The sequence below is a fragment of the Oryzias latipes genome, chromosome 8 (assembly GCF_002234675.1).
Source record: "Oryzias latipes chromosome 8, ASM223467v1".
Taxonomy (NCBI): domain Eukaryota; kingdom Metazoa; phylum Chordata; class Actinopteri; order Beloniformes; family Adrianichthyidae; genus Oryzias; species Oryzias latipes.
Window position 1 is genome coordinate 11,844,409 of NC_019866.2, and position 14,985 is coordinate 11,859,393.

Consider the following 14,985-nt stretch of genomic DNA (forward strand, 5'->3'; position numbering starts at 1 on the left):
CCTGTCATTGTGCCAACGTTAAGAGTCCCTATTGTCAAACCTATGTTCCTGCCTTTTCCCTTCTCTCTCTGGCCACGGACCCTTCTGCCTCCTCTCTTTCTTCGACCAACAGTAGTCAAATTTCCACCGACACCCTGTAGGTTAACAGCATCGGTGGCGGTCGTTGTTAACCCGGGCCTCGACCGATCCGGTATGTCTAAAGTGGTGTGGATGATTCGCATGGTTATTTTGGCAATTTTTACGCCGGATGCCCTTCCTGACGCAACCCTCTCTATTTATCCGGGCTTGGGACCGGCACAGAGGCAACTGGCTTGCAACCCCTGTGGCTAGATTTGAAAAAAGCAATCTAAACACAAAAAATAACAAAAATGAAGTACTAAAAAAGTAGAATATATATATAGTATAGTATAGAATAATATATATAGTATAGTATTTATTTCTTTTGTAAGTGACAATGGTATAAGTGGGATAATGGCCTTCAAAGTGTCCATTTTCAGAAATTAACGCACTTCGCGGGCGTTGGACGGTTCAGGTTTCCACGGCGTGCTTTATTTTCTGATAATGCACACTTCATCTGCTGAAGCCACAGGATGAGTTTATTTGAAGATCTACATTTGTCTTCAAGATGATAAAACCTGAGAAATGTATTGGTTGGTAGGTTTAGTCATTAGCGCCTTTGAGTCGGACATAAACAGCTGAGAGGAACCAGTCTGCGGACAAGATATAATGGGGCGATGTTATACAATTTACACCTAACCCAAAAGTGTGCAGAGTTGTAAAAAAAGATTTTATCAAAGCTTAAACTAGGAAAAACCGTAATTGTTTTGGCTGGCAGTTAAATTTGTATTTATTGACAAAGGGGGAGGGCTGCCTGCAGCCGGGTCCTCTAAAAACAGGCTATGTTATGAGCAAATTACCACCACAATGAGCTGAAATTATGATTTATTTACCTCTGTTTGCTCTAGACTATCATCCTCTAAATTGTACTACCGTAACTTAAGGTTTCAGGCATCTATCTAGTTGTAAATGTGTTTGATTGGGTTCAAATATTATAATGCTCTCTTATAATAAATCTGCAGGAATGTACAGCAGATATGGACATGAAAAAAATGATAGTGTTTCATAATCACAGTTTTAAACATGCTCTCCTCAGTCAGGCACACACAGACAGTGGAAGAACAGCATATGCTTTGCAGATGAAGTTATTAGACTGTGTGAATGAATTTGAGAAGAGCAAGTAGGCAAAAGTTTCGATTTGAAGCCAAGCGATCTTGCTATGGCTGCTATAATGGCAAGAACAGTTAAAAAAAAGTACAAACATCTTCATAAAATGGTATTACAATTCATAATTGCAAGTAGGTTTTTGATTAGAATTGTCAAAAAGATTAAATTAATACTAGAACTGTACCAAAACAGAGAGTTTTATTTTGTGTTCTCATATTAAGTTATGTTTTATTCAAAGTATGTTTTGTTTTAAAATTTTCTACCCTCAGTCATCACCACAGGTTTCATTTATCATTTATTCACAGCTCAGTCTATTTCAATTCATTAAATTCAGGCTTTTTAGTTGCTTGCATTCTTTAAAGTCGATTTCAGTAAACTGGGACCAAAGACTCAAATACACTGGGCCCCTTGTTGCCAGGGACAGGATTCAAAACTGCAAAAATGAGGCTTGAAGCATGGTCAGGTGCTTTGGCTGGAGTTTACTCCACCCAACTCCATAATAATGAAAAAGTGCTCCCTTTTGACACCACCCACCAGTGTTGTTTGGAAGAACCACATTATTTGGTGCTTAAGGGGTCACCTCCAATTCTGGAACAGAAAAAAAGGTGGCAAAAAAGCACAAAGAAGTAGAAAATGCCTGAACCATTTGCACAGGTGCAGCTGGGAACCCAACAGTCATGCCCCCAATTCTGAGCCAAAGCCTCCCGCAGACTTTGTAAAATGAAACTCAAAAAGGAAGGGGAAAATTTTAGTTTTATTTAACCTTTTGTCAAGAATTGGTGATGTGGGACCAAATATGCAGGAGACCAGGGGCCTCATTTATAAAACTTTGCGTAGGATTTGCGTCAGAAGTGGCGTACGGATGAAACATAGGACGTGCGTACGCACAGAAATATTCGGAGTTATAAAACCGTGCGCACGCACATCCTACGCATCTTTCCCTTAATAAATCACAACCAATTCTAAATGCTGCGCAGCTTTTGCGGCTTCATGACACGCCTATAGTTGCCCATAAATAGTCCGTGAAACGCCCACAAATGAATATTCATTGATTGCGAAACCATGCCAAACACGGAGTGAAAATCAAAAAAACGTAACTTCTCTCAATGTGAAGTAGAAGTTATCGTTGGCGAGGTGGAAAAGAGGAGAATAATGTTGTTTGGAGGGCACAGTGTGGGCATTACTAATGCCAAAAAGGCACGTGAGTGGCAGACGGTGGCAGACGCTGTAAATGCTGTAGCCTCACAACCTCGGACCGTGGCCGAAAAAAAAAAGAAATAAAAGAAATGATCGGACATCAAAGACGAGGCAAAAAAACATCTAGCGCTGCCCCCCCCCCCCCCCCCCCCCCACACACACACACCCGTGTCTGCCATGGGTGTGGGGGGGGGAGGGGACACCGGAGCTGACCCCTCCTGATGAGAGACTGGCGGCAATAATTGGGGAATCTCTTTTAAGTGGAGTGGTGACTGAGGCGCAGGGGGACACCGACGCGCCAGATGCACCGGGTGACACACCCCCAAAAGCCCGCAGAGGAAGTCGGAACCGGCTCATAAGCCACTCGTCCTCGTTTGCGAACAAGTCTCCTTGCTGTCTAAAGATGCGTTCACTCCGAATTCTTCCATTTGCAACATCTTCTAAGAGCGCAAGATCAGCCATTGTGCGTCATTACGCATTGTGATGGGGCATTTTATTTCCCTCCATTTAATTACATCTGAGAAGCTGCAGATGTCGGTAATAATCGACGTGGAAATGGGAAATTGTTCAGCGCAAATGTAATTTCTTGTTGCTTTCTGAATGGTCGAGACATACGCCATACATGGTTTTATCAAAAATAAAACAAACTAAAGGCATATGCATGAATACCATAATTCTGTAGCTTATGAAGAAATGTTTTACTATGAAAAGAACTTTCCCTAGTGGACAATTAATGCATCTCTCTCTATCTATCCATCTGTCTGTCTAATTGCACCTATATCTGCTCCGCCAGACGGACACATTGACGGGAATATCAGTTTTGTACATTATTTCGTTCTGTTAAATATATTATTTATGAGGATGAATTGCACAACATGCCAATATTGCAGAAAATATTTCACTTTTCTTTTTGCAAATATGTGTTCATTTGAATTTCTGTTTTAATTTTCGTTTGATTTTTTTGTTTGTTTCACTGCTGATCGGTCCAACGGGTGTTTGTGTAGGCTGTTAATTGTAAGACTTGCTTTGTGAAGTCTTCATGTTATTTCTGAGAGGCAGTATTGTCATTTTCACTTTCACGTGTTTCTTCTATCTGCCGACGATGTCGCCGTTTCTCATTTCACCCGTTTTTGTGCGTACGCCTGGGTCAGAGCTTGCGTGAAGGACCGCACATTTTCCCGTCAAGTTTGCTTTTTATAAATCTCAACTATTGCGTAGAGAGTGGCGTACGCCTTCTTTTGTGCGTACGCAACGGTTATAAATGAGGCCCCAGGCTTGGTGACAGAAACACAATTTTTTAACTTGAACATGACAGAAACCCAGGGAGCAACAGATGCTGAACCATGAAGAACTTAAAACTCAAATACACTAAGGGTAAATAATTGTACCACTGTTACCCATCAACCCTGTGGATGATCATCAACCTGAACCTGATGTGACTGTGACAGGGGGGGAACAGAACATGACCAAAACAAAGAAATAAATTTGACAAAACCAAAAAGGGTCCAGTTCTTGCACCACTTTCCTTACATATTCCCAATAGCATACACAACTTTCACAGAAAAACTGTGTGTGTGTTCAATAATCATTGATTTTGTTATTTGATTTCTGCTTACAAAAGACAAACTTGCAAGCATAAAAAACACCTCAGGAGACAAAATATCAACTGTATAAAGTAAATTATGGCCTGCCTGCTCTGGCCTTTCAAACTGCAGCTGGTGCTGCTGTAACAAGAGCGGGCTCTTCTTGTCAGTTGGCAGCACTTTGGTTAAGATTTGCCATGGAGTGTTTTGGTGAATAAACAAGTTGATTGACAAATAATGTCTGACGAGACACTTGAGTAAGATAAAGTAGTCTGTGGAGGTCGTACTCTTACTCAGTCAGGCAAAAACAAAAACAAAAGGCTCCAGGGCTACAATGAGCTGCTTTTGTCTAGTTTTTGTTCACAGACCCTTAAATTGAAAAGGCATTTGATGACAAGTATGAGCCCTCACAGCCAAGAAGCCCTCTATGTGGCATTTCATTTCTTTCAAGGTGAAAGTGCTCTTATCTATCAGAGGAAAGGCAAATCCTACAGTCTTTAGCACTTTAGCACAAACCATCGGTTCATCTGTACACAGCCATAATACCTGCTATGTGATATTTGTAAATACACCAGTAGGTTATGAAACTGTATCAAAGATTCATGGGACATCACAAATCTATCGCACATCATAAAAAATACAGTGGACTCTTGTCTTTTCTTTGATAGGTTTTAGGCATTTTGCTCCAGTCAGTGTTTACAAATAGCATGTATTGATATCAACCATTTATAGAAAAAAATTCTGAATCTTGCTCCAGGCTTTTGCTTTCACAGCTCTTTTCTGATATATAAAAGACTTGGTATCATATAAGAAAGAGCCAGCCGGGCACAAACTGCAGTTATTAATTTCTCCTCCATGATCAATTTTTAAATGGTTGGTGAATTTAAAGGGATGCCATACATATGTCACTAACAAATCTGAGTCCCTGTTTAAGATAAGATAAGACAAGACATTCTTTTATTAGTCCCATGATGGGGAAATTTCCTTGTTGCAGCAGCAGTACAGGTGCAAGAGCAATATATAAAAGAAAACTATAAAGTCAATATACACACATACATTTCCAAAAATTGCACAGGATGACCATATGATCAGTTATTGCACAGGGTAAAAGAAATATGACAGAGCCGATGATGTTGGTTAACGTGGTTCACTGGGAGCAGCTAAGGTTGTACAGTCTAACAGCAGGAGGTAGAATCGACCTGCGGTGTCGCTCCTTCAGACACTTAGGATGTCTCAGTCTGACGCTGAAGGAGCTGCACAATGAGGACACAGACTCATACAGGGGGTGGGCGTCGTTCTCCATCATGGATGATAGCTTAGCTACCATCATCCTCTCTCCCACCTCCTGTATTGAGTCCAAAGGCAGCCCCAGAAGAACAAAAGGCAGCCCCAGAACGGAGACTCTCTCTCCAGCCTCTCCTGTCCGCTTCCGAGATGCTGCTACACCAGCAGACTGCTCCATAAAAAATGGCTGATGCCCCCACAGAGTCATAAAAAGTCTTTAGGAGTGATCCCTGCACTCCAAAAGACCTCAACCTCCTCAACAGATAAAGTCTGCTCTGTCCTTTTTTGTACAGTGCTTCTGTATTGTGTGACCAGTCCAGTTTATTGTTGAGGTGAACACCCAAGTACTTGTACGAATCTACTCTCTCAAATTGAGTTTAGTCAAAGTTCGACTTGGGTTACCTTTGAAAGCGTGTTCTATGGCGGTGGATTTTGTATGTAGAGCCTGAAAACAGTCTGTAAAATGTGCATAGCAATGTGTAAACATGAGAGTTTTGAACGCGTAAGCCTGAAACGCATGTTTACAAAGACTTTTCATTAGAAGTAGCCACTTGAATGCCATGTGCCAAGGGCGGTGTGAAAGTAGTTTAAAGAGTAATGTTTTACTGAGAGGAAAGTAATGTTTTTTTTATTAATTTGCCAACTTCGTTCTGCGTACAAGAAGCCAAAATAGTGGGCAGTGTCAGTTTATTTTGACAGTTTAAGATCAGACCTGTTGTGTTCCTCCAAATCATCACCATTAAGGCAAATCAACAAATCTGGTTCGCGTCTGACAGTGACATGTTTGAGCAGCACATTGAACACCGTCTGTGTGGAATTACCAGGGGCTGCATCAGAAGGGGCATCTGGTCAGTCTAAAGTAATGTTGCTTACCACTCAACACATGGACAGATTGTGGTTTTTGAAGAGAGCAGCCTTGTGTCCACAACCCCCTGCACATCGTGGCATTGCATAATCTCAGTTCGCAAAGAGCCAATCTGTTCCTTTGAATTTATATAGACGTTAATGGTTTAATTGACCCGTCTCACCTAGATACTGCATCGTTTACATGAAGTTTCTGTTTTTTGCATCTGTGCCAGCAGTCTGCAGCACGTGTCAATGCGCTGAGAGCGGCTCAGCTCTCTAAGCTGTAATCTGCTCTTTGCGCTCTTCAGCATTAACATGCAGAGAGATTTGACATTGTGTAAGCGGGACTCTGGAGCAGCCGTGTCAGACAGATCCAGCGGCTGCTGCTGCAGGTCAGAGTTGAACTGCAATGAAGGTAATGGGATGGGTGGAAGCTGGAAGGCTGATGATCCAAAGCATCACTGGCTGTTATATGGCCCTTGTGGGTGTGCTGCAGAGCAACTTTTTTTTTATTATTTCTGTCACTGATGTAATAAAAAAGTGACCTGAAATGACAATGAACTTGGAGCAAAAGTTTGAAACCAGCTCGAGGATGAATTTTAACGTGATGTAAAAATCCTAAGAGCTGCAGAAATGTCCAGTAAATTTATCAGAACAGAGGCTGCAACCTTTCATGTGATTGGAAAAAAAACTAGAAGACACTGTCAGCTGTCACAGCTGCAAGCAACGGGAAGAGGAGAAGGAGGCAACAAGGGACTTACCATGTCTCAACTCACCAGCTGTCAGTGTGTCAAAGTGATGCAAAAGTGTGCAAAAAACTTTACTCTTTTGATATGACTCTGCATTGCTCTAGCTCCTACAGAATTCTGAGAAAGATGAAAAATAAATATGTCAAAGAGTTTTTGAAGATACATTTTTTTAATTGAATTAGAAGAAGCAGGGAAAACAGACAAAAATTAATGTCTGAATGTGATGGTGGACTGGACAAAAAACTGAGATAAACTCTTAACTAAATAGGATAAAGCGATGGGTTAAAACAACACATTAGCCCCTAAATTCAACCATAAAAGATATTTGTGCAGCAAATACCTTCAAGTCAAAATATATAAGGTTATGCATCAAAAAAGACAAAAAAGTCCAAATTTTCCTTATTGTAAATTGCCACAAAAGTTGTAACCCACTTTTTTTCACACACAAAAAATGAAATATATACCAGCAAATGGCTCTGGAATTGTTTCACAGTTGTCATTCATGGAAGAATATTTGCTGCTGGAGTTACACCCACACAGCACAAGGGAGCAGGCGTGTTCAGAGCACGCAGGAGGCAAGACATCATGTAATAAGTGCCTCTTGCAGTATTTTTACTGCTACAGATAAACTTTGTTAATCCCGCATGTGTCTTAAAAAGGATCCACAGAATTCCAAATGTTCAGCGACGATGCTGCATGGTCACATTTTAAAATATTTAAAGAACTTTGGTGGAAACTGAACAAAGAGAAAGCAGCCTCCAGTCATAGTGCATGAGCTGGTGATCAGATAAAAGAGACGGCCTGCAGAACTTTGTACAGTTTTATATTTTCTAGAGAATTCAGTTCCAAAATGTTTTCTTGAAATGAAATTTTCTCTTTTTACACAGCAATTTACATTCCTCTTAACTTTTATTTTCTCAGCGATCTCCTCATTTTGACTGGAGCTAATGATGCCTCTCACTCTGCTCACACCAGCGAAGCCAACTGTGTGGGCATCAGCAGTCAGCTTGTCAACAGGCACTGATGACTGCCATAATGAGGAGCAGGGGGTGGAGGGGTCAGCGCACGAGTTGAGATAGAATCTTTCTTAATGAGGGGGTTTGCGAGAGTCACCTATATGAGTGCGTGAGCGTGGCGCTCGGTTAAAACGTGTCAGGGCAGAATTCATGAGAAACACTACGCCATGCCGAAAGTGAATGACTGTGCAGGATACAGCAATGATTGGATATAGAGTTCTGGTCTGGTAAAACCTCTGCCCCTGTTGCCCAAATGGTGGTAAGAATTTTATCCCAAGTCCCAAAAACGTAGTCTTAGAATCATTTTGTCAACCAGCACAACTTGACCTAATGTTCACATACCGTGAGCATCACTGTTCTTTAAGAAAATGCACGTAAAATGTAAATTAAATTCTAATAAATTGTATTTTACAATTGTTTCTAAATAATTTTAAAAGTAATATTGAAAGTGTTTGAATGCTACGTTTATGCATTATTTAGGTCATCTCATACCGTTTTAAAAGTATCATTAATATATATTTATTCATGTATTTATGGTACTTATAGTCATTTCAGACCTTGTGGAAAGTAAAGTGGCTCAGCCACAGCTCTCTAAAGCAAGAACTGAAGTGGATCACTAGCAGAATGGGATGTTCCGCGTCTCGTCCAGAAGAACCAGAGACGTTACATCTACCATGTCAGCTCGCAGAAGAACAAGGACTTAAAGACCCACTCTAATGAAAACCCAGCTTTTGGTGTTTAACATGTTCTTTTGGCATATCTTTGTATTTCTTTATTCAAATTGTTGTGAATCGGGGCAGACATAAAAATGCTGTTTGAAGAAGAGCTTTTTTGTGACATCACTGCTTTGTCCTGCTTAGTCAGAAGCACAGTGACATAAATTACCAAAATTGTTGCTGTTTAAATTTGTACTGTTACAGGATTTCATACAGAAAGCAATGAAGTTACAACTGTGAACCTACTAGTAGAGCTGATTTGACTCAAACTTCATAGATTACCCGAGCACATTGAATTGGATTTGAAAAACCAATTCCATCTGAGTTGCCTTAAAATGCATGGAGTTTGCATTAGGCTTATTCAGTTCCTTGTATGAATCACCGCCATTCACCGATCAGAGCGATCCTTAACGGATAATGCAGCTCTATGTTCCACCAATGCCTAAGATCACTGAATGGAAACTGAAAGATGAAAGCGAGACACAATGAGGAAACACTCTTCTCTCAGATTCATCTCCTGCAGTCTTCCTGTGAGCGTTTCAAGGCATCTGTCGGATAGATGACGCCATTCACACGTCAAAGATAGTGCATTGGGCACTCTTAAGCTACAGTGCAAGGTGACAACAAGACTGTGTGTGAGTCAAAAGGAAAGTGACAAAGAGTGTGTTTCTGCAGCCAAAGGCAGATTTAAAATCACAGCACCACACAGAGGAGGAGTGTGGATATAATGATGGCGAGAACAAGGAGCTGGTAGGTTTTAGTTAGTCATTATTAGTTACTTTAAGGACAGTGAGATGACAGAAGTCTCACTCCTAACCACAGGGGCATCTCAGTGCACTACAGCCTAACTGGTAAGACATCCGATCATTCTTACCTCTGGTCTAACCAGGGACACAAGGGCCTGCTGCAGCCCATTCCAGCTGACCTGAAAGGTCCAAATCTGTCACTTCAAAAGTGTAAGAAAAGCTGATTTTAAATAAAGCAAGAAAGAGTTCTGGTCACTCCATAAAACTGCTTTTGCCAAGCAAATGTGGTGTTAATTTGACCAATAAGGAAAGGTCTCTAAATTCGGGCCATGGGCCTTTTCACACCTACAACACTTAAAGACCAACTCCAATGAAAATGGTGTTTTTATTTAATATGTCCTTGTTGCATTTTTATCATGATGGAGGACATTTATAAAGATAAATTGCACTTCGGAGTATTTCTAAGTACCGTACTTATTTGTTCAAATTGTTATGAATCAGAAGCAGGGGAAAACAATGCAGATGGAAAAAGCCTGTTGGTGTGACGTAGGTGCTACAGCCAGCAGGCCACAAGATCCCTGCTCTGCTCCATCAGCTTGCATCCATTTGCAGACAACTAGATCTTTGTTTTCCTTGTCCGAGCATCTGGCTAAAAACTGTATGCCTGGATTGATCCAAAATTACTCGCCAAACCTCGAAAAACCTGTGTCTTAAAACGACACAGGTTTTAAAAAAAAAACTAAAAATGGCATAATCGTTATCAAAAGACCACTCAGAACACTTTGAAAATAGATCAAAAGATGACTGGATTAGAATTTTAAGAAAGCCATTAATTGTAAACATTTGCATTATAAAACAACCCATTTTTGTTTTCGGTGATTGATTATAAATAAGTAAAAATAATATAGAGCTTTTTATGAACACAGGATGGGTGCTACACTGAACTGTAGACACAATAAACAAACAAAGGAAAAAATTGGTGGGAATGTTTGTGTATTTCCATAATCTAAGAAAATTAAATGAGAATTTTTAAATATAAACACAGTAAAGTAAATGCATATAACACATCGCTGAGTGGCACCTTTTCCAAAAGAGGTTTAAATAAGAAATCAAACACTTGACTTGCTATGAAAACACTTCATAAGATGCTCACATTTGTAAAGTGAACGTTTCTCTAAATGCCTGGAACAGTGAAAAATTGATATACAAAGTGATCTTGCTTAAAATATTGAGTGTGTCACTTTTCTTTACTTAGAGTTTCCCTAGCTGCTCTATAAAATATATATCTATTGGAATTTTGTAGCTCCAAAGCCAGAGTATTCCTGTTTGATAAGTTTGCAGCACAAAAAAGGTTTGACACGTTAAAGATCTGCATTTGGAATTTAAAGAGCCTCCCCCCAAAAGAGCTGTTCACTCTGGGCCATCTGGCAGATAATGGGCATAACATTACAATAAACACCTAAAGTCATGGACGTAGGTGTGAGTTAGATACAAAAAACAGATACAAAAACAGAATGAAACAACAAACTGAAAGAAGAGGCTCTTGAAACTGCAAAAAAAAGAAACAATTTGGACAATTTTACAAAAAAGAATCAAAAATACTCTGTTTTTTCTAGGAAACACCTTTAACTACCTGCTTTAGGTTATCATTTAAGAACTTAAGTAACCTTTTATTGTGAGTTAATGAATAAAACTGAGTGAAAAAGAGAAGGTGAAGAAATAACAGTTACACTTAATCAAGAGTGTAAGACAATGAGTCATTGAGAAACACTACATTTGATTCCAATTTGCGAGACGATATTAGTGTGGGAGTGTGCCAGTTAATTGGTAAAGAAAGAGGAAATTCATTAGGAGTCTGTTCAAGCTCAACAGTGACAACAGAAGTCTAATTTGCCTTTCTGTGTCTGCTGTCAAGGACCTTAGACGGAGAAAAAAAACGCTCTAATGGGACAGAGTGTCTTCACACTGACGCTGTGCATGAAGAGGAAATTACAGTTTGGAACAGCCGGCTCACACAATCAAAACTACACCCAAATGGAGCACAGACTTCAAAACCTAAAGGACGATAACAGGTGGAATAAAAAATTTAAAAAAGACATTTTTGAACGCCCAAAGCAATGGGTGGCGAGACATTAGGGTCGTATTACAAATTGAATGAACTGGAGATCAACTGCAGGGATGATGTAACTCTTTAACCGTTTATGCAACGAACGTTATCCCAGCGGGTTCTGAAGCTAAGAAAAGCAGCTTTGCGCTGAAATGCAACACTCCATATCAGTGCAAAGTCAATAGGAAGAGCCGCTTTTCTCTGCGTCAGAATCATCTGGTTCATGTCGATCGCCTAAACGGTCAAAGGGTTACGCAACGTCAAAGAGCTTGTGTTCTTTGAGTGTCACTGGCGACATCTCCGTTTAAATAGAGCACAGAAAAGAACCCGTAGATAGTGTTGGTAGCTGTGATCTTGTCATCCATCAATGGAATTTTTCGTATAATAATAAAGTCTCTGAATGATCTCATGAACCCAGACATGGAAACGTGATTAACGATGTTTTTGTGGAGCTTTTAAAAAAAAAGAAGAAAAAAATCTCTATACATCCTTGTAATGTGACATACGCAGACAAAAATTTGAATGTTTCTGCTATAAATCAAAGTTTTGCTCACATCTGTCACCCTGTTTTTGAATAACTTGATGTAGTTGGAGACTACCCGACAAATAACTACTTGCAGTTCATGTGGGGGGAAAAAGTCAGCTTTTAGGAGTTTAAATACTTCTTTGTTTAAAATTTTGAGGGAACAATTTAATTATTTTGTGGGAATTAATTACCATAGTATGATGTGGGAACGAAGTAATATTCCGTGGTAATGAAATCCTAATTCATGGGAATGATTTAATTATGTTTTTCTAAGTTATTTAAATGTTTGCATCTCACTGGACAGTATATTGATGTACACATACATAAAAATATGACAGCTTTCACTTAGGATGTATTGGTACAGTGTGTAAACACTGGGCAATTGACGCGCTGTCAAGATCGAGCAAAAAGTAATTTTCAGAAAACAAAATGAAACAAAAACATAAAAACTCCTGTGTATTAATAAGTATAATTGCAAAAAAAGGTTGTCTTTTTTTCGGATTGTGATAGTGCAGGTGCAGCATCTTTTCTTTGTATAAAAATTGTATAAATAGGAAAGCAAAATATACTTTATAATGTACATCTATGACTAGGAAATGAATTGTTAATGAACTCTCATCAGCTTGACAAAAAGCCTAATAAAAGTATTTTTCGATCAAAACAAAATGAGAAAAGTTTCAATCTGGTCCTTTTTTATGATATAATTGACTAAAATGTGAGGCCAAAATAACAAATATAAATATAACGTCTCTACTTCTGAGTAATCTGCAGTCAGTTACATTCATGACAATAAATAATTCTGTGTTCATCAAAACATCTGAGGGAAACAAACAAAAATGCCACATTTCCATCACTAACTCCATGCTAATTTCAACCATTTGTGCATCACTTTCCCTTTGTGTTGTTATAGCAACAGAAAATGGCATTTAAATCATTAAAGGCAAATGCTGCAAACAACAACAACATGATAGCGCAGGTGGTGCAGAGGAAAAAGCATCAACACACCTACAGCTCATTCAGTCCTGGCAGTTTCACATTGCGTACTCTCAGTAGGGTCAGGAGGTGGATTAAAAAAAACAAAAAAACATTTTAAACGCAGAAAAAAAGGCAATAATGTTTACAAAAAATACACGAAAATGATAGAAATAAAACTTTTTTATTACCAAGGACGATGCAATAGTTATAAAAAAAAGAAAGTATGATGAAATGTAGATTTTTTTCCTGAAAACATCATCAAATATAACATAAAAAGGAAATCTAAATGAACTATCGACCTTTTAACAGTAAGCTTTCATAAAACCAGGTTATATCAAATTTGCCTCCATTTATAAGATTTTTTAACTGTATGTCATAAAAACATAACTCCCTTTCCAAGGTCTACGGAGGTTGAAATTGATCATAAAAGGACAGTATTTTTTATACTTTTACAGCTGTGATCCCTGCATTTACTGAAACCCTTTCCACTTATTTCGCTTTCGGCAATAAGCTGCCCAACGAGCTCTTATGTGTTTTGTCTCATGAATGAACAAAGTGCAAAACTGTTGTATAAAAAAAAAGGTATTAATGCGATGCATTGGTGCATTTTAATGCAGTCAAAAGCAGAAGTTGGACGTGAGCTGTTGACTTACATCTGAGTCGGGGCCTTTGTCGGCTCCAGGACAGGAGAAGCTGACGAACTCATGGCACCGTTTATGGACCACAAAACAGCACACTGAAAGAAAACAAAAGACCTTTACAATAATTTATGAGACAAAAATTGTCCGCTATTTCAAATGGAAAGGCTGCTGCATGTTCACAAAATGTGTTCAATCTCTGAGCCTTCAGTTTCTTAGGAAACAATGACAGAAACACAAACAAGCGTGCACCCAAAGTATGATATCCTTATTCTGCTTTCATGCAAGCTGTCAGACAACAGTGTAGGCACAGAGGGAGAAGTAGTGCGAGCAAGGCAGTAAGCCAGAGAAAATGTGTATGAAAATCATCGTCAGTCAACCCCAAAGAGAGTTTGGCAACTCGCTCCTATACAGACACACAAACAAATGCATATAGACAAACAAACGCATGTGTGCACCCACACTCACACCCACACACACAAAAAAAGCTTTTTTGTTCTACAGTTCTCACTGCTTTCCAATCTGTTGCCATGATTGTTTTACTGTCTCCTACTGGACCGGGCCCTGTGTTGAACAAAGTGTCCCTCAGTGTGAGACCGATGACACCTGACATTGCTCGCACATCAGCATTTGCATTTGGACTCTGTCTCAGATCTAGAGGGCACAGCAAAATAAAAAAAGAAAAATCAGTGACAGCCTGTTTACAAGCTGACTGTATTCTTCTGTGTTGCTGCTCCAATTTGACCATTCATTTTCTTGCTCGTGTCCTCACACGATCTGTCTCGCCCGCTCACTGTCACGCTGCCTGTTCGTGTGCTTTTTCCTCTCTTACATGGTCACATGCATGCAGCCTTTGTGGCTGACTTTGCCAGCACAGTCTTACTGCCAGAAGACGCGATGGGCAATTTTCCGAACAAAAGAAAAAGGGTTTACTAATGATCGTCACGGAGCATTGATTTTTTTAATACAACATACCTGAAAAGATAGTAAAATGAATTTATGTTTTCTTGACAGGTTAAATTATTTTAATGAGCATAAATGTAAATTTCGTCGTTATCTTCTTGCTTCTGCGTAGATTATAAAGTTGGCATCTCTATTGCACCATTATTACCCCCGTCTGTTGCATATGAAATGCCTGTTGTTACTCTTAAGGACTTCTCACTACTTTATTGCTGCTCTAATGCAAAAAAAGAAAAATAAGCAAAGGTTGTGTGGAAAAGAGCCTCGTCGTTCAATGTTTATGTTCAGTGCTAATGCAACAAGAGTGCACTTTTTTGATCCCTCCTGTTGCTTTATTGTATATATGAACTGTAGCTTCGGTCTATATAAAAATACAAAAAAAAAATACCTTGCTCGTGAATAAGCAATTAGACACTAG

At 39.3% G+C, this 14,985-nt stretch overlaps 1 protein-coding gene across 2 annotated transcripts in view; it reads right to left on the minus strand.

Annotated features, from left to right (window-relative positions):
* LOC101159746 (protein kinase C alpha type) overlaps positions 1-14,985 on the minus strand; it is a 111,348-nt gene that overhangs the window by 52,929 nt on the left and 43,434 nt on the right. For both annotated transcript variants that reach the window (XM_004071449.4, XM_011478214.3), the window contains exon 3: positions 13,623-13,705. In XM_004071449.4, coding sequence (XP_004071497.1) covers positions 13,623-13,705 — 83 coding nt within the window. The remainder of the gene's footprint in view (positions 1-13,622; positions 13,706-14,985) is intronic.